This window comes from Ctenocephalides felis, unplaced genomic scaffold (assembly GCF_003426905.1).
Source record: "Ctenocephalides felis isolate EL2017-DRISC unplaced genomic scaffold, ASM342690v1 CF-g0.4_SCAFFOLD_03571, whole genome shotgun sequence".
Taxonomy (NCBI): domain Eukaryota; kingdom Metazoa; phylum Arthropoda; class Insecta; order Siphonaptera; family Pulicidae; genus Ctenocephalides; species Ctenocephalides felis.
Genome location: NW_020539725.1, coordinates 52,668,438 through 52,688,275, shown reverse-complemented (window position 1 = coordinate 52,688,275; position 19,838 = coordinate 52,668,438). Strand labels below are relative to the sequence as shown.

Genomic DNA, 19,838 nt, shown 5'->3' with positions numbered 1-19,838 from the left:
CATAACCGCCGTAAGACCGCGTGCGGAGGTTTCATCAACTTTACACTAAGCAAATATTTGTAGAAATTATTATGATATGGTGATTGCCAAGTGGATATTAAGAAATTCTTTGTCGCAGTATTACGCGTTCTGTGCAGCTCGCCTCATTTTTGCAATGTTTGTTTGTACACACCACATACAGCCTATATTTATTTATGTTTGTCTTAATATATAATAGCGGTGAAGAGGATTATGTAATAAGATTCTTAAAAGGAATACGTGATTTGGCGATTTTTTTAAATTAACCAAATATTTTGCTGTTGGGTAATATTTGATGACAACTTCACATATTTTGACGATGAAGAGCATATTGTTCTCGCGGGGTGGGAGAGAAATACATGAAATAGTCTAGAACGCCTTTAATAAATACTTATTTTTGCCATCTACATAATACTGAAATACTAAAAAAAATTGCTTAAATGTCGTCTTTGCATATTTTAATAAACCTAATTAGTGAATAGGGAAACAGCGATTTGTATTCTGTAAAATTGGGACAGTAAACGTTTTAATATGTGACTTACTGGAATATAATTTCTGAGCATTTTGGCATACCTTATAATTAGAAAAAAATTGATGTCAGCATGTGTGTATGTACATTTAGAATTTTTCAACATGAATCAACCGATTTGATTTATCCAAAAGTTTGATTTTTATTGATAAGGTAAAATGTTTATTAGTTTTTACCAAAAGTTAGTCCAGACGTTTTGGAGATACGGAGCAAAGAGTGCAAAAAATTGAATTTCATTTGAGAGTACGGAGCTTACGATTTGAATGATTCAAAAAACATTTCACTTGTCTTGTCGTAATGAAAAAGTGATTAAATTTTTGCAAAGGCAGGTGCAGCGGTTTCGCACTTCTAGAAAAAGAGTAAAAAAAAAGCCATTTGGCGGTAGAAAATCAGATTATTTAAAATTAATGAAAAAAACCGATTATGCAAAATTAATTAAAAAAAATCAGGTTCATTCAAAAAAATATTTCATGTGTTATATAATTTAACAAAAACCATGTCAAAATAGGGAAATAAAAACTAGTTTAGAATGCACCTCACAAAAAAAAGTTTGATTTAAGAAATTTTAGTATTTAAATTCATAAATTTCAAAATTTGTAGGGTGACATAGAATTTTGTTTAAATAAATAAATAAGTTTCGAGTTACTGGATTTCTTGTTTTATTAGTGTTACCATATGAGATTATATTTGAGAACTACAACCTCAAGTTTAATTTTGATATCATACTGCTTGATATCGAGTTGGCCCAGGTTAGAATCAAACCTGGGACTAGATTGTGCTAATACACTTTCGTAATCATGACGCAATAACTGGCTTAAATGTATAATGCATTTATTCAACATTATTCTGATTCATATAGATTACATAAAATACTTAAAATGTTTTGCGATGTATTCAGTTACTATTAAACCTATTATTGTAAATAACAACTTTTATAAGTGAATATATTTGTATAGTATAGTAATTATCGTTGGCACACTAAACTTACCAGATTTTTGCAAAGCAATCTTTTCATTGTGCAGAAATGTACCGACTATACATTACATAACTTCAGTATTTTATTTCTTTAGTAATACACGGTGTTTTATTAATTGTTATTATACCTTTGCGAAGTCTGAAAGCTTATGAGTTGTTATTCTTAAGGTATTATGGATTAAATGTAAGTGCAGTTGAAGGGTGAAAGTCTAGTCCAACATAAATATGAATTATAAGAACTTTAGTAATACCAAAGATCATAAAGCATAACATTAGAATTATTAGAGATTTAATAAATAAATAAATACATCCAATATCATAATAACTCTAGAGATAGAATTAACAAGCACAATGTGTATAATTGACAGTTTCCACTTTTTGGGACATCTAATCTTCCATGACTTGCAAATTTTACTCGTAGAGTATGAAATTGATACTTCTGATTCAAAAATGATTAACTCAAAGGACAGAAAGTTTTTAAGAGTTATTTCTCCAATTAGGATCATATATATTTTGATTATTGTTATCATTGTAAGTTGTAATGAGTCTTAAAATAAAATATGGTTAAAGAAATTGAAGTCCATGACAACATTGACTAATAGTTAGATGATAATAATGGGTTTCATAATATGATGATTTATTTAATAGACTGTTTAGAGCATAGTATTTTCACATTTTATATTTTTCACAGTTTCAAAAAAAACTACTCAATATAGAATAGATACTTTCTTCTGTTTGTTGATTTTTTTGTTCAACCTTATCTTGAGCAAAATACTAGATGATAATATTTCAGTAGAAAATTTTATAACCAATCATTTTTATTTTAATAGTTATCAATTGTATGAAAATTTTCTATAAATTATTCCTTTGTTATTATTTTCGGAAAAATACGCTTTATTGAATTATACCAATATTATGAATATTCGGATTTTTTTTAATTGCGAGTCGCGAGTCGAATTTCAAACATATTGATGTGTGCGCATTGAAATAATTTTAGAGAATATATTAGCCTTTTAGAAACTAAAGAACTATCTGTTATATCTATGTATCAATTACCTGAAACATATAACATTTTAGAATTCTGCCCTAGATGTTTCCAAGACACGCACAGGTGGTTTTATCCATCGAATTGAACTTTTAAGACGAGTTCGATGTTCTCTTCTTGCTTTTGTTTATGTAATATTTAATTTCAAATGTAACGTTAAATTGCCAAGCACGATTCTTACATTAAGATAACTAATTTTTCAATTGAGATTATTTCTGCTTTTATTAAGTCGATAGTAAAGATACATACAATATAAGGTATCATGTGGAACTAGCATTATCGTAACATACTTTTATAAAATAAAAAAATACTTACTCTAAATGAAAAAAAGTAATGTTACATACTACATACATATATTTAGTATGAAGAAATGTTAATTGCTCCAATAATTGGGTACATAAAAGTTAGGAACATTCTGAGAAACATTCCAAACTAACTCATATTTTTATTTAAATTTTATAGACTAACGTATCCAGTACTTAAGAATACATTTTCACTAAATCTTAATCCTTGTTTTACATTTTTTATTAATAATTAAAAAAACATTATTTTGCTTATAATTTGCAATATTAGCAACAACTACCATGAAATTTTATAGTAGTTTCGTAGTTATTTATAGTAAATAGGATAAAAAGCAATAAAAAGACAATTATTGTTTTGTAATTAATTTTGCTTTTTGAGGTTAATGCTGTGGTTAAGCGTTCTTTTATTTTATTATATAATAATGGATATGACATTGGATATAAGTTTTATTAGCACATATTTTTTCTTGAGCTTTATGATTCCACATTTCACATATAAACAGATTGGGAATTGATCAACTATAATTGCATTGATATAATAAAGTTTTCTAATAAGAATAGCATATATTTATGACTGAGATAGGCAATAGAAAATTCTTTAATTTCTTTAATTTCAATTTACTTGGTTAATTATTTAATTTTAATCTTATTGACTTCGAAAATGCATCTGCCCACTTACATATTATTTATTTACATATATCACATTCCATTATAAATTTAATTAAAAGCTGGTAGAATTCTACATTTTCCAAGAACGATTATGAAATAAAAATTATATTAATTTTTTTTGAAACTATGTTTTATAATAATCCACTGATCATCCACATGAGCAAATGTTTGATGGCGTTAATAAAAATATTATAAATTTTCCTACGCAGTCGTTAGAATAATTAATTAATAATTTATTAAAGATTATTTTTTAATAATTAATTTTCTATATTTAGGACTTATACTAAAAATATTTGCAACAATTGAAGACTTATATTTTAGTTGAAGTATTGTCTCACGTTATAAACTGTTTATGATAAATTAATTATAATAGATTTAATAATTATTTAATGCAGTTATGAAATTTTTTATTCGAATTTTTTGTATAGCTGATTGGTTGTAATAGTTGTTTCTTGAATTTAAAATTTTGCTCAATCACGTTTCCAGATTTATCTTATTTTTAATGAATTTATTCATAAGCAAGTCGTGATCAATAAAAATAAGTGTTAAATCATGCGTTTGTGAACTTGTCCCTAATTAGGTGTCAAAGCTGAAAATGTATTCCAAATTCAGTAAATATTTTGAAATACAAAATAACTAAAAGCAAAAGTGCATAATTATCCATGTCTACTAAATAAATTTTCAAAACAATCGATTGCTTCAATATAACTATTTCGCAAATCTTGAAGAATGTGCATTACATTCACTATAACTGAATTCAAGATTTCTACAATGAGCTCTAGCTGATTATTTTCATACAACTTCAAAATGATTTTGTTGTACTTTTGCTGCAACGAATTTATTATTGACATTTAATTAATAACAATTATTCTTTGTTTAGACTACAATAATTTAAAAATAAATGATTCATTGAAAATGTTTCTAGTGAAGATGTTTCTTGCTCCAAAATGATATAATCAGAAGTGATGTTCTAATAAGAGCAAATATATATTATAATGTTAGGATGCAGTTATTTATTTAAGACTTCATATTATTATTGTAATAATTTTATTATACACTTAGCAGCATATATTAAATTATAATTAGAGAATTTTTATCTGCCTTTTCATCCGAGAGCATGATATGGTTCCGTAGTTTCAGAGATTTCACATGAAGTAATAAGTTATAAGATGTTTTTGCAACTTTTTAAAATTGCAAAAAATATATAAATAGTAAATAACACTTTCCCCTTTTTTGAAAACAATATTTGAGATCATATATTTGAATATTTCAAAGATGCGTTACTTTTACTATTGATAGGGTGGGGCACAAAGGTCCAATTTGGCTTTCAGTAAGTATATTGTCTAAATCAAATGAACTACATCACAACACATATGTATCTATCGAAGTCTCTTCAGTAAAATTTCAAATTAATTCCTAATGATATAAATATGTTTTTAGCTATTTTCATGAAATATGTCACTTGTCCCATTTTACCCCATATACTGAGTCATCGGGTAGACTGCTACAAAGTCTTAATTTAAATTTTAAAGGAATTTTACGTAATAATAGCTAAATTTTTAACCAATGCGAAATTTTATGAGCATATTTTTTACAAAGATTACACTATGTATAACCTTGATCTAGTATATTGTAAAAATATTTATCGGTAGATAATTTAATATATAACTTGTAAAATTGCTTAAAATTTTTAATTTCAACTACTTTTTTATTTACTATTATCTCATTATTTCTACTTTTGTTAGTGTAAAGGTTTAGTTGGTCCTTTTTACCCCACTCACATGTAAGCTTTTATAGAGGTTATATAAAAAACTGTTGAATCTAACTCAAAAATAACAATGCATTTTATAAAACAACCAAATAACGCATCTAAATAAAAGAGCTCAAAACCAAAAAAAAGACCACTATTAGAAAAAATACTTTTGTGATATATTGCATCTCTTGCATGTCGTAAAATTTAAGATGATGGCTCATTACATCTTTTACCTTCTACTTTAAAATAGTATTATTAAAAAGTTGTATACTTTCTTGTTTTTGAGATAATGGTGATGGACCCTTTTACCTGCAGACCTTCAAGTCCCGACTTACCCTATATATTATTTTACACATCTTTACTGATTAGCCTACCCTGGTCTTTAGTTATGTATTATTAGCAATATGAAAACAACAATATTTTTAACTTTTCAAGGAAAAGTTTTGTTAGAAAATTCGATTTGCTAATTGTGTTTGCTCACCGATTCAAATCGTTTTGAATCGTTTGACAGTAGAATTGGAAAAAAAGTTTGGAATAAAACTAAAGATCTATTACTGTAATATTGTTGAATTAATTACCATTTACCACATTGTTTGCAATTACGATATCTTGTTAATTAATTAGACTCTCGTTAATTGTAATTATTATAATTACATTCCGCAAGTAGCCATCTCCTGTGTCCGACCTTGTGCTTCTTTGGTTTCCTATTGAATAAATAAATAAGTACCTACTTGTTAAAAGATAAAACTGATTTACAGCCATTCCGTTGAAAAAAAAACCTGCATAGAGAATATGTATGTCGAGTAGAGTAGATTCAGTTATATAACAATGTCATGAATGAGTTGTTCGACGCGTTACAATTGTTTTGTAAGATATGCTCAGTGGCCTAGTAATAGAATAATATATTGTTATTATATCGAGTGTGCTAATATGTTCCTGTAGATATTTATATCTTTCAAATTACACAATTCTATTATTTATATGTTTTACTCTATTTCCAATCACTTTTGTCGTAAGATTTATTTTTATTTTAGATGAAACTGACAGGTTTATCGATGCAATTATAATGCATTAGTAAATAGCATATGATAATAATAACAATAAATGGTAGTCTACCCGAAGGCAGGTCCACAATAAATGATTCCTTTTCCCTTTGCCTATAATTCCAATTACCACAAATTACCCCCCTTCCCCCGCCTATTTTTTCTGTATTTTTTTACGAACTTCTGCTTCCATGCTTCTTGATCCTGCACTTCGGCTTTTAGTTCCCTGTATTTTCTCTTCTCGCGTAAGTCATCAATCATTTACATTCTTCTTCTTTCATTCCTTTAAATCCTTCTATTTTACCCTCGACGACGTTGTGCAGGACGCACTGTTTTTGCAGAATAGGTCCGATCCAGTTTCCTTTTCTCTTCAGGATTGTGCTTAGTAGAGTCCTTTCTTTGCACACACTTCTCAGGACTTCTTCATTTGTTATTTTGTCTTCTTCATTTTCTCCATCCGCCTCCAGAACTGCGTTACAAAACTTTCCAAGTAGTTCTTGTAGGCCTTTCTAAGAGTCCATGTCTCCGATCCGTGCAGATCTAACTAGCATATACAATAATAAAAAAATTAAAGAAGAGCTCAAGGAGTGAAAGCAATGTTTTTTACTTTATGACGCAGATTTTACTTTTGGCACAAATATTTTACTCACATCCAAACTCCTAATTTGGCTGCTTCAGGGAATGGATCTATAAGTTTAAGTTTAATATATACATTTACATATTTTAACTTATAGTTGAATATAGACTCTGAGTTAATTTTAGTTTATAATATTAGTTTTTAAAAACCAAAATTTTAATTATCAAAAATAGTAAAAATTAAATCAAAGTGATAAATTAAACTGCATTTAATTTACAATGAGTATCAATTATGAACCTTATATTAGTTTATTCTCGAATGTTCATATCCATTCATGATATAAAATTTAATGACGAAGTGCATGTATTAATGAAAATTGTAGAACATTTTCTTTTTATTTGATGCTGTGCCTCCAAACTTTTTATTTATACAGGGCTTTCCAAACCATAATGTCAAGCCGTAAAGGGATGATAGTATTGACTTAAATGTCCTGAAAAAAAATTTCATTTTGTTTGGAAATTTTAAAATTTTGAGTGCAACCTAGAGCTTTGTTGAAATAATAACAATTTTTCGGTTATTGTTAATTTCTATTAATTTTGTTCATTTTTAAGCTATGGAACCGAAACTATGAATAGTATTTCTGCACTTTTTAAGTTTTGTCTTTTACAGTAAAAAATAACACAATTGCTCCAAGATTTCAAAAATTAAGACTTGTTAAAGTATGATTTTAGAATATTTTATAACTTGTGTTAAACTATAAATTAAAATTTTTTCTCTTTCGCAAATATAAGCTTGCGCGAATAACATTTATAGTCCAATTTTCGAACTGATGTGAGAATAAAATTTTTCAATGACAAAATTATCAAGTATTTTACCAATTTACAATCCTGATGAAATGCACCAACTTTAGATAAAATTTGACTACAAACTTCAGTACAATTTTTTAAAGGAGAGCCTTTCAAAGTCGAGCTATTTTGAAAATTTTAAATTCATAGTTCAACAAAATGATTTAGTTTTTGAAAACATGGGGCAATTCTGGTATTTTTTTACTGTGATCCACGAAATATTGTCCACTGCTACGGTTCTAAAGTTTTAAAATGAACATAATAAATAACAATTAACTACAATAACCGAAAAATGCCCGCTCTAAGTAGCACTTTGAAGTTTAAAATTTCCAAACAAAGTGAGATAATTTTTTTTTTCAAAGCAGTTAAGGTCAGTAATATTATCCCGTTTTGACATTAAGGTCAAAAGTTTAAATAAACTAAACTTAGTAAAATTTAATCACAGAAACCAAAAAAAATGTCATAATTAAGCTCCTGGTTGCAATTACAAGCTCATCATTTCGAAACATGATATAATTTTGGAACACCCTGTACATATCATATCTGTATTGAACCATTACTAAATTTGATAAATTACCACCCTGCATTTACAATTGTTCATTTTAAGCTGTATCATCGTCAAATAATATTTCATATATCTAACCCATACTTTCTTTTTATTTTCAGATCGCGTTAAAAGAATTCTTTTAAGAAGTGTTTCCAAATCAATTTTTCTAAACTGTGAATTAAATAAAAGTATAAAATTGTGCTTAACAAAAAAATAAAAATAAATATCAAAAATCTGTGTAGTGATATGAGAGAAAGTTGACGCCATGAGGGGCGAATGGAGAAGCGCACAACTTCTACGAGACCCTGAAATGGGGGACAACGACCGGGATGGGGTCTTTTGTGTCAGCAGGTAAGATAATTTAAAATGATAAAAAAAATATATAATAAGCTTTTCGAGACTAGTATAAGTGCATTCGTCAATTATGTGCACTTTATCTTGCACCAGAATTTAGAAGACTTGAAAAACTATTGCCAATGAACTTGATCCAAAAAATTGTATCTAATAGTAATTACCCACCGGGGTAACTGCTAACAAACTTTGATTGAATTATTTAAGTTTTTTATCTGTGAAATCCTAAAATTAAACATTTTATCCCAAACTAAACAGTTCTATCGTATAAGTTTAAACAATTAATTCTAAGTTTGATTTCTTCAGATTCATCTGACCATCTGCCTGTTTATGATTTTTTTGCTTACATAATATTTTCACAAATGAGAAATCTCAACAATAAAACAACAATAAAGAATTATTTATCATTGCTTTATTAGTTTCATATATGGAAGCATGATCTCACTTCAATAATGCAAATAATATATCATTTTATTATAAAATATGTGATTAAATGAAGTAGTGATGAATCGTTTGTTTCTAGGCATGCTTTTATGTAATATGTGTGATTATAAAACGAGTTTTAATGTTTAAATCAAGCATTATATAAGCTTTTAATACGTATTCATTTGCTTAGTACATCCCTATTAAGGAATATCAGTTTTTTATTTCTTATTTTCATTATTTATTTTCTCAAATCAATTGCCTATTGGTTATAGTATAATGAATATTTAATATTATTCAAGTCCAACTTCTTATTATTCTGAAAGAAGTTTGAGAGATTTTTATCTACTTTTTTCATATGTATTTTATAGATTCCTTTAATTAAAATGACTTTAACATACAGTTTTTACTATAAGCCAGTAGCACTATATTTTTCTTGTGTATTTGATAACATATAATAAGTAATTAATATTTTAAATTTTGAGAACTTGGGTAACTAGTATGTACTTCATCTTTAAATACTATCAAAACTTCTAGTATTTTTTCATTCATTCGATTCAATAATATACAACAGTCAGAGTTATTGACAGAACTCTTTAAGTTATAGGGCTAAATTACACATAAAATAGTAATAATAATAATCACAAAAAGAAAAAAAACATAAATGATAATGAATTACAAATAAAGAAAAGTAAATAAATAAAAAATTAGCAAAAAACAATTGTAGCTCCTAAACAAAAGCTCCAATAATTGGCTATGGAAAACAATTTTTAATAAAATTTGACATAATAATCTAAAAACCTACTACAAGTAGATCTTCCCATTTTTCAGAAGTTTTATATAGAAGTGCTTTAAAATTTTGATTGATATTTTTATGAATAATATTGATAATGAATTTCTAAATTATATTCACAAAGTTATTATTAACTTCCCGTAGGGCAAGTTATAGTAATCGCAAAAAAAATCGAAAATGAAAATTTTTATATATCTTTACGTTTCAGAGGTTTCTGAACATTTTGGCATACCTTAGAAAAAATGGATGTATGTGTGTGTGTATGTGTGTGTGTGTATGTATGTATGTATGTGTGTGTATGTATGTGCGGATACAAATTTTCGTCGACGATTTCGGGAACACGGGTCAACCGATTTGAATAATTCAAAAAACATTCGATTCGTATTGATAAGGAGACGTGCTGATTAGTTTTTGGCGAAGGCAGGTCTAGCCGTTCCAAAGATACGGGGCAAAAAGTGCCGAAAACGGTAGCTCAGTTTTTGAGAGAACGGAGCGTCCGATTTGAATAATTCAAAAAACATTTCACTTGTATTGACAAGATGAAGAATCGATAAAATTTTCATGAAGGTAGGTCTAGCGGATTCGGAGATATGGAGGAAAAAGTAAAAAAATGAGCCATTTGGCGGTCAAAAATGATCATTAGACATATGCTCATAAAATTATCAGATATTTTATAGAGATTTTAACAATAAGTATACAATTTGTTAACATTCCTATGGGTTCCGTACCAATGCTTATGCTTTAAACAGCGACGCGGCGCTTACGCGCTTTATATTTTGTCCCTATGCAGTTAAAGCAGTACGATTGATTGCTTTGAAAAGAAAGTTCAGATCTTCCACAATATGTCAAAATAAAAAAAAATTTTTTTCAAAAAAAAAAAATTAAAAAAAAATTTTTTTTTAAAAAAAAATTTTTTTCAAAAAAAAGTAATTTTTTGTCCAATTTATAGTTTCTCAAAAATCTTATTTTTTCAAAGTAATTTTTTTTTTTAAAAATGTTAATCGTTTTTAAAAAAACAATAATTTTTGGTACGGGAAGTTCCAGCAATTTGCCTTAAGGCACGATGCCTTAATTGCCTTAAGACAGAATTCCACTTACAGCTAGTTTTTATTTATTATTACTGTGTGACAAGTGTAAAATTCTGAGGTAGCTATAAATTACAACTGCGTCTAGCACATAATTATTCATTAACAAATGCATGTAATACCACATAATTATTACATATTAATGTCAAGACATTAAACCAGGTGATTAATTGCCGATGGAGATAATTAATAATCTATTATCTATAATTCTTGGAAGCTGTTTATAAAAGACTTGATGATAATTATGAGCAAATGCTGCAATTTTAGATTCCTCTAATGATAGAGGATAAGAACCAGAATTTTCAGATTGATAATAATGTATTAGGTAAATATTTGTGCTCCAATAAAAAATTCAATAGAAAATGATCAACTATTTTCCAAAAACAGTTTATTGAGGCATTGGTGCAAGGAACTAAAAAAATTCACTCAATTAAAATAAATGTGACATAATTAGAAGGATGGTCTTTTATAATAGGTCTTTTATAATTAGAAAGATGGTCTTTTATAATAGGGTTCATGTTCATAACAACTTTTAGAACACCTAGGTAGTTCAGTTTGGTTTTATATTATAGAATAAATTTTTTTTTGCAAAAAACATCTTCCATAGTCTTCTGGATAAATTATTTTTATAAACTTTGTGTTATATTCCTTTGTCTTTTATTGTTGCTAAGCGTGAACTAGATAATTTTGAACTGGATTTCCAAGAATCGAACTACATTGTTTTTAAATTGTTGGTTTAAGTTGAAAGATAATTATAACTTTATTAGAAAAAGTCTAGATCAACTATTGCCAACATATTGCCTTGGGCAGTGCAAGTTCTTTGAAATGTTAATTGACTGATGATTAGATCCATACATACGTATTATAGCCAAGTTTTTGTATATATCGTTACATTTGTTATAGATTTCATGTTAAAAAAATTAAATTCAACATAAGCAAAAAGCTGGTAAATGATATAATTAGAAATAACTGACGTAAAGTAACATATTTTAAAAATCAAAATTATATAGAGGATTCACTATATTGTGGCGAAAAACGTCTTTGGAACTATCAACAAATTCCATCTCCTTTAATACAAAAATTAAAAATTGTCTTTAACAATATTATATTTTGCTTGTTGAAGTAATAAGATATAATTGCTAATTTGTGCGATGATGGTTAAATGCAATGAATGTCCTTGTTCTACTATTTTCTAAGTGAGGAAACCAATAATTACATAATTCTAGTGATAAACACGTATGTAACACAATTATTACCTAACTTTTCCCACATACATTATTTTTATTATTTATTTAATAAAAAATTAATTTGCTTAATTTGCAAAATATATAATATGAAAATCATCGGTCTCTTCACTCGATTTGTAATGTGGAAAGGATCTTTTTTTAACAGCGATCAGAAAAACATTTTCTTTGAGCTATCTACATACTAATTCAATATTTTTCTTCAAAGGGCAACCCATCGGTCAACCACTCTTTTTTATATGTAGTTATACATATAGGGAATTGTTGTAACCGTTAGCCAGAAGGATAGGGTAGGGAATTGTTGTAACCGTTTTTTAATTAATATATCTAGAGATCCACTTATCTATTTTTTACTAATTAAAAATAGATACTTGCTGTAGTTATTTCTTTACCGAATCAAGAAAAATAATTGTACAACTGTTGTTCATTATTTCACGATTAATCAATTTTTAGAGGCAAGTTGTGACATCTACCGGAGCAAGTATTAAGAAAAAAATACGATCCAGTCTACCTAATCTTCTCCATTTGAATCTGTATATAATTTTTGCATGTTACAACTAGCCCCAAGGTTTTGTATCAACCAACCCTAGACTTGATTTTTTCACATTAATCAAATCTACATACATGGACACAAAAACGTGTTTTAATATCGCTTAAGATATTAATTAATAAAGCTTGTTACCATTTACCCCTGTTTTCTATATCCAATCGTGTTGCCATATAAATAACAGATTTGGTATATATATTTGAGATCTAGAACTTCAAGTCGAAATTTGATATCATGCTATCTAGCCCACGCCGGATTTTAGAAAAATATAAAAGATCAATGAAACCACAGTTTTTACTAGATATCATCGAACCTTAGACAAATAGTGGACCATTATCAAAACCTGACTTGCATATATTTGGGATGTATAATTTCAAGTAGAAATTTGATATCATACTGCTCGATATCAAGCTGACCGAGGTTGGGATTGGACTTGGGACTAGTTTGTGCTAGCCCTAGTCTTAAACCATAACAGCACTGTTGACTTTTGATACAGAATCAAAGAACCTACAGTTGTTTGCTGGATACCATGGGACGTTGGACAAATGCTGGACCATTATTAAAACTTGAATTGTATATATTTGAGATGTATAATTTCAAGTGGAAATTTGATATCATACTGCTCGATATCGAGCTGACCGAGGTTGGGATCGGACTTGGACTAATTTGTGCTAGACACATCTTTAACCATTACAGCAATAAAGAATCAAAGAACCTACAGTTGCTTACTGGATACCATCTAGCTTTAGACAAATTCTGGACCATTATTAAAACCTGACTCGTATATATTTGAGAGCTATAATTTCAAGAGAAAATTTGATATCATACTGCTTGATATCGAGCTGGCCGAAGTTGGGATCGGACTTTGGACTAGTTTGTGCTAGTCCAGGTTTGTAACCATTATAATGCTGCTGGATTTTGGATGAATATGAAGATTCAAAGAACCTGCAGTTTTTTAATGGATTCCATCGAACCTTAGACAAATTCTGGACCGTTATTAAAACCTGCCTCGATCATTAGTACATTAATGACGTGCGAACACACGTATTCACGCAAAAATTCGATTATGCAACTTCTATCCGAAGCGAGCAAGGCGCTTGTCCGGTGATCACGATTTTTTCTGACCTTGAATCCGCTAAAAGAAAGTAGACACTCATTATAATATGCACAACATACAAATATATATATATATATATATATATATATATATATATAATATATATATATATATATATATATATATATATATATATATATAAATTTAATAAGTGTATGTATGTTCTTCTATAGAGATAAGATGATGTAAAGATAAACATTATGACTGTCGTAAAATTATGAAACATTATATTAGATTGTCTGTGAATTAGTTTAATCTTGAGCCCCGGCTTTAGTCTTAGTACCGTACAATGTAATTCAATAGTATTGTGTTCGAAAGGTTGACACACATTTCAAGTATCCTTGAGGCTGTTGGAAGATTTTTTGGGTGAAATTTCTTTATGAATACATATCTTGAAAGAGAAATTGCATTGATGCTGTAGGAGGGGCGATGCAGGTCTTGTGAGTTGGAAATGGAGGTGTTAAGGAGTCATAAAATATTTTTTTAATTTTTAAGTTAATATTTTATTATATTTTTCATTAATTGCTATCTGTTTATACAAAACAACGAACAGAGAATGTTAACAATACATATAAAGAGCAAAATATTTTTATTAGATATTAGTAGATGTGATCCAGTAGACGAGTACTAGAAATGAAAGGTTAATATAAGAATCAAAAATATAGGAATCTACTAAGATTTTGAAAGTATTGTGTAGATCAACGATTATGCATAAGAATAGCATTTTCAAATTTAGAGATTTAAAAAAAATCGTATCATTTTTTTTTTAAGTGAACATTAAAATAATTAATAATCTGAATTGAAAATCCTAGATTATTAATCTGAATTATTATATTATTATCCTGTACTTAGTATATTATTCTACAATATATGTATAGTATTCAATAAACTATGGACATTTGGAAATAATTTTATAACAAAAATCGCTTTTATTATAAAAGATTACCCTTTCTAAAATTTACAAAAGAAATCTTAATTTAATAGGGGAGACTATAGGGGTACGGTAGTGACAGTCGTTATAACAGCTAAACGATACTAATTTTGTGATAGGGTCCAAAGAGAGAAAAATGAAGTATGTTTGTTCGAACAAGTTTGCATTATTGCATTGACTCATTAACATGACCTGTAGACATCATTGCTTTTAAAGAGTCAAGAGTAATTTTTTTTCTTTCGATTTTTTTCACTTACATACAAATAGATCATTTCGTTTGTAATTTTGCTCTAATTACATATTACAGCAAAATAACAAACTTAAGCAAAATAACTATACTTATATTAACTTAAGGTTTCAAAAACTAGTTTTTGATTCATTTGTATAAATTTTAATTTATTTTTTTCCTGCGCTTGATAACAAAATTTACTTAACAAAGCGTCACAGAATTTTGTTGAAGTTTAAAATACAAAGTTAACCCTTTCCACCCGTATGCCGACGCTCCGGCAATCAATAATCTTGCATTCCTCGAGTGGAAAGATTAATTTTTGTTTCAGTAATAAAAGGCTATTCTAACTAATATTGAAACAAAGTTATACTATTTACTTGCTTGTAAAAAGATTTGAATTAAAGTTAACCCTTTCCACTTGCGAATTTCGAGATTTGTATGAATTTGGCGCCGGAGCGGCAGCATCCGAGTTGAAAGGGTTAAAATTGATTGTTTCAGATGTTTTTGACGATAAAAATCATGCTGCAAGAAATCCCCTGTCTGAAAAAATAAATCGCCGCTGAAAATAAATTAAGATTTTGAGAAGATACTACAAATTTTAAGGTTTGATTATAGTTTTTCAAAAAATATGTTGCAAGGAAAGATTATCATATTTTTGAACAAAATCTATCACACTTATTTAATTGCTGCATATAAAATAAATATACATATTTCTTAAAAAATTTGAGTATTTTGTTAGAGTGGTAATAAAAATATATAGAGAAACTTATGTAAGTTTATTTTAGCCATCAACTAGTTACACCCACATACGTGTCGAAATTTGCGGTTGTTGCCTGCAAAAAATTATCGCGTACATCGCCAAATGCCAAGTATTATATTCAACAATGGGTTGTTGTTAAAATATTTTATAAATTTTTTCATTAAAAAGTTATGGAAATATAATTATTTCATCAAGTTAGTTAAGTATTTGTTAGGGCAACTCACACCATAAGTAAAGAGAATTATTTGTAATATGGTTTTTGTGATAATAAATAAATCTTGTCAAACAAACCATGAACATAGAAGTATGGTCCAGATATTTTGTCGGTCACTCTACAAATTTCAGTTATTTACTAATTTATTCTTTAATATACATACCAAATATATCCAATATACTTAAAACATGCATATTAAAATAAAATTGTCCTAAAACTTTGGTGTTTCCGCAATATATTAAAATTGATACGAAAAGCAATATGCATCAAGTATACATGAAAGTTCAGGTGATATAGATTTTAATGAATTAGTTCATACACGAAAATAATTTATAAGACTTCGTAGTTTTTCGACAAATAAATTTAATGCAGCGTGAAGTCAAGATGTACATTAATTAGTTCTCGAGTACATTGACGAGTATAATTCCATTTTTGCTGCATTTATTTTGTAATTTTCATAACAAGCAATTCATCACTGACAAAACGGTAATAAAGTTCGCACATTGGCAAGCATGGAATTTTTTATTAATTCAAAAAACAGTCGTCTACCAAAGTATATCCCAAAGGCAATCGATTAAAACTCAATAATAAGCTGTAATAGTGTAATAATACATTACGAATAAGTATATATTTGATATGGAACGTATAAAACAACATACTTTACGGCTTTTATTACGCAAGATGTAAACGTTCCATGACATTTTGCCGTCAAGAAATCTTTTGCAGCCAACAAACAACCAGCAACCAATCAATGTGTATGAACTTTTATTATACGTGCCTTCATCAAGTCGCACTATGTCAAATGGATATATATATATACATATATATATATATATATATATATATATATATATATATATATATATATATGTGCCCATATTTCTCATATCCAATAGCGATAAAAGTTATGTGCCAACAGTTTAAATTCTAAGCTTTGAATCTATTGCTGCTGATATGTGTACCTGCATATTCCACAATTGTATTTACTTGATGAAATTTCTCAAAGATCGATTCTAAAGAGATATAATTGAACTTTACATAAGAAAAGATAAGTATTGTGTCCGTATATTCAAATTCTGAATTAAGTGCCTGATTAGAGAATAATGAAAAATGAGAAAGCATTTAGCCATTTTGGTTGGTGATCATTTGTAAGAAATATTAGTCGTAAAATTGCGGAGTAGATAAGACTATACCTAGTATCTTTTTTATTATACTTCTTTAGTCCACTTATTTTTATCTAGGACAAGGGTTTCATACATTCTTCTAAAATGGAATTTAGATCCTATTTATCAACCTGCAATGATCTGCTGATTTATAAAATCAATTTAAGAACTGCCTGCACATATGACATCCAGTTTTGGGATTATACTAGTAAAACTAAAATCAAAATGATACAGAGATTTCGAAATAAAATTTTGAAATCCTGTCTAAATTTATGCCAAATTAGCTTATTTTTTCAGAAAACCACTATATTTACTTATTACGAGAAGAAATAAGGCAGAAAAACGTTTCAACTCAATTTTTTTTCCCAAAACACTGAAGAAATTAGCCCTTTTGGCTTTGAACTTTACCAAACAATTAAAAGGTTTTTACCTAAACATGATTTTCAAGTTCTTAGGTACAAATTCTATTTGTCTAATAAAATTTCAGTTATTTAAAAAAAAAGATAGAATATATAGTTTTATTTTGTTAAGTTCTTACTAACTTTGTTGTCATACTGGCTGAGGGATGGTTTAGAAGTCACTATCGAAAGGGATATACAAATAGCCAATTTGAATAATATTTTTATCTTTTTCTGAATATTCGTACTTAATTATAATATTAAAACTTCTCACAAGCTCCATCTTTAGCAAATATTTCTGTTATTAAAGTAGGTTTTCTACACAAATTGTTGCTTATTTTTTCATAGTTTTAAACCCAGAATTTTTTCGCGATTTTTTCACAGTATCAGTATTGTAGAACTTACTGGCTGATGGATGGCTTAGAAGTCACTATCAATTTGTACAATATTTTTATCTTTTTTTGAATATCCATATTTTCTTCAATACATTTTGAGTACAGGACCTATATATGATACCTAGTTTTGAAGTTTCATCTTTAGCAACTATTCTTACTATAATAGTAGAGTTTATACACAATGGTCATTTTTAGATAATTTTGAACTTTAAAACTTTGATTTTTTTCATTATTTTCTTATTGAACCGTATAAGTACAGTATAACTATTTGTAGTAGTCTATGAGCTGTTGAGATCTTTATAACCTAGTATTATTTGAAGTCAACCCAGAGGTTGCTCATTTTCTTTGTGAAAGGATCAATAGTAAAGATATTGGATTCTCAAAGTGGCGTTATATATGGGGGCGTCCTTGAATCACATAAGCGATTTTTGGGCCCTTTGGTAATGCGTGGTGATGTTTAAAATTACCACTTCTCCCTTACCAAGCATTACGTGTATTTCATTACCTAAAAGAATCGTAAATCTTTTAACTTTTTTGGTCAAATTTAATTGGCGAATCTACATAAAGAGGGCAACAGCTCGAGATAAACACCAAAAACCTTTACTGGTTATTAGGGTCTAAATCCAAATTAAGCTCATGCTACTTTTATATAAAACTTTATTTAAACCAATTTGGTGCTACGGATTACAATTGTGGACCAACGCTTATAAGACTAATATAGAAACAATACAGAATATTAGAATTTTTTTTTTTAAATTGCCTTAGGAGCACCAAAATATATCCCGAACTGGCGGATTCATCTACCATAAAATTTTTAATAACAAAAACAGCACATAAATGTAGAAACAAGCTTATCAGTCACCCAAATTCACTAGCAAACTCCTTAATAACAGAGAACTATCGGCGTAGGTTGAAGAGAAAAGCGCTACTTGATCTAAGCATCAATTTTCCTGATAAAGATTGAAATAACTTAGTTATTTTCTTATAAGAAATTATTTATAAGTAGATTGTTAAGATTGCATGACCTAAAGCTCCTGCTTCTGGAGTCGGTCTTACCACGGCTAGTCTATTTTTCAGGCCATGTTCAAGTTTTTTTAAATGTTCAAAATAAATTAAAACTTCAATAAACTCGAAGAAAATTATTTCCAATTATCAATTGCATGCATCTAACACTTGTGCCACACACCACTAGTCTTATATATCATTTATATCGCGAATATTCCAAACATGCTTCTACTATTATTATCAACCGCTCACGCAATCTTTCATTGAATGATCTGAGTCCATTCTGCCCATACTGCCTGGTCGGGCAGTATGGGCAGAATGGACTCAGATCATTTACAATCATGTAAGAAAATCCAACAGACAACCGAGATGAAATTAGCATTATAAAGATATAATTAGCACATGATGATGATGATGATGCAATGATCCCATTACGCGGTAATAATTGAAATACCTTATAAGGGATCGACTTGAGCAGGCACTAATATTTATAGAACAGAATGGTAATAGATATATGTACATATTTATATCAAATGTAAAAGGTAAAATTTATTAAATGATTAGTACTCGTATAATTATGCACTTGGACCGACATTTTTTTTGCTGGTTTACTTTTTTTACAATTACTTATACAGCTAGCTTTAAATCATACGTGGGCATTAATTGAAGGAACAATTGTAATTAAAGTAAAAGAAAAAAAGTGATCTATGCCAAGTAATATGGTAGGATGGGGCACAAAGGTCCAATTTGACTTTCAGTAATTATACTGTCTAAAATCCAAATTAACTAACTATTGAACATGGAAATTTCAACAGTACAATGGAACATAAACCCTGATGTTAAATATAATATTGAACTACGGTTAGTCAAATTCCCACTT

At 28.2% G+C, this 19,838-nt stretch overlaps 1 protein-coding gene across 1 annotated transcript in view; it reads left to right on the top strand.

Moving 5' to 3' along the window:
- Positions 1–19,838, top strand: part of LOC113386239 — a 73,759-nt gene that overhangs the window by 15,304 nt on the left and 38,617 nt on the right. The window contains exon 3 of the mRNA XM_026624030.1: positions 8,423–8,654. Coding sequence (XP_026479815.1) covers positions 8,569–8,654 — 86 coding nt within the window. The 5' untranslated portion in view covers positions 8,423–8,568. The remainder of the gene's footprint in view (positions 1–8,422; positions 8,655–19,838) is intronic.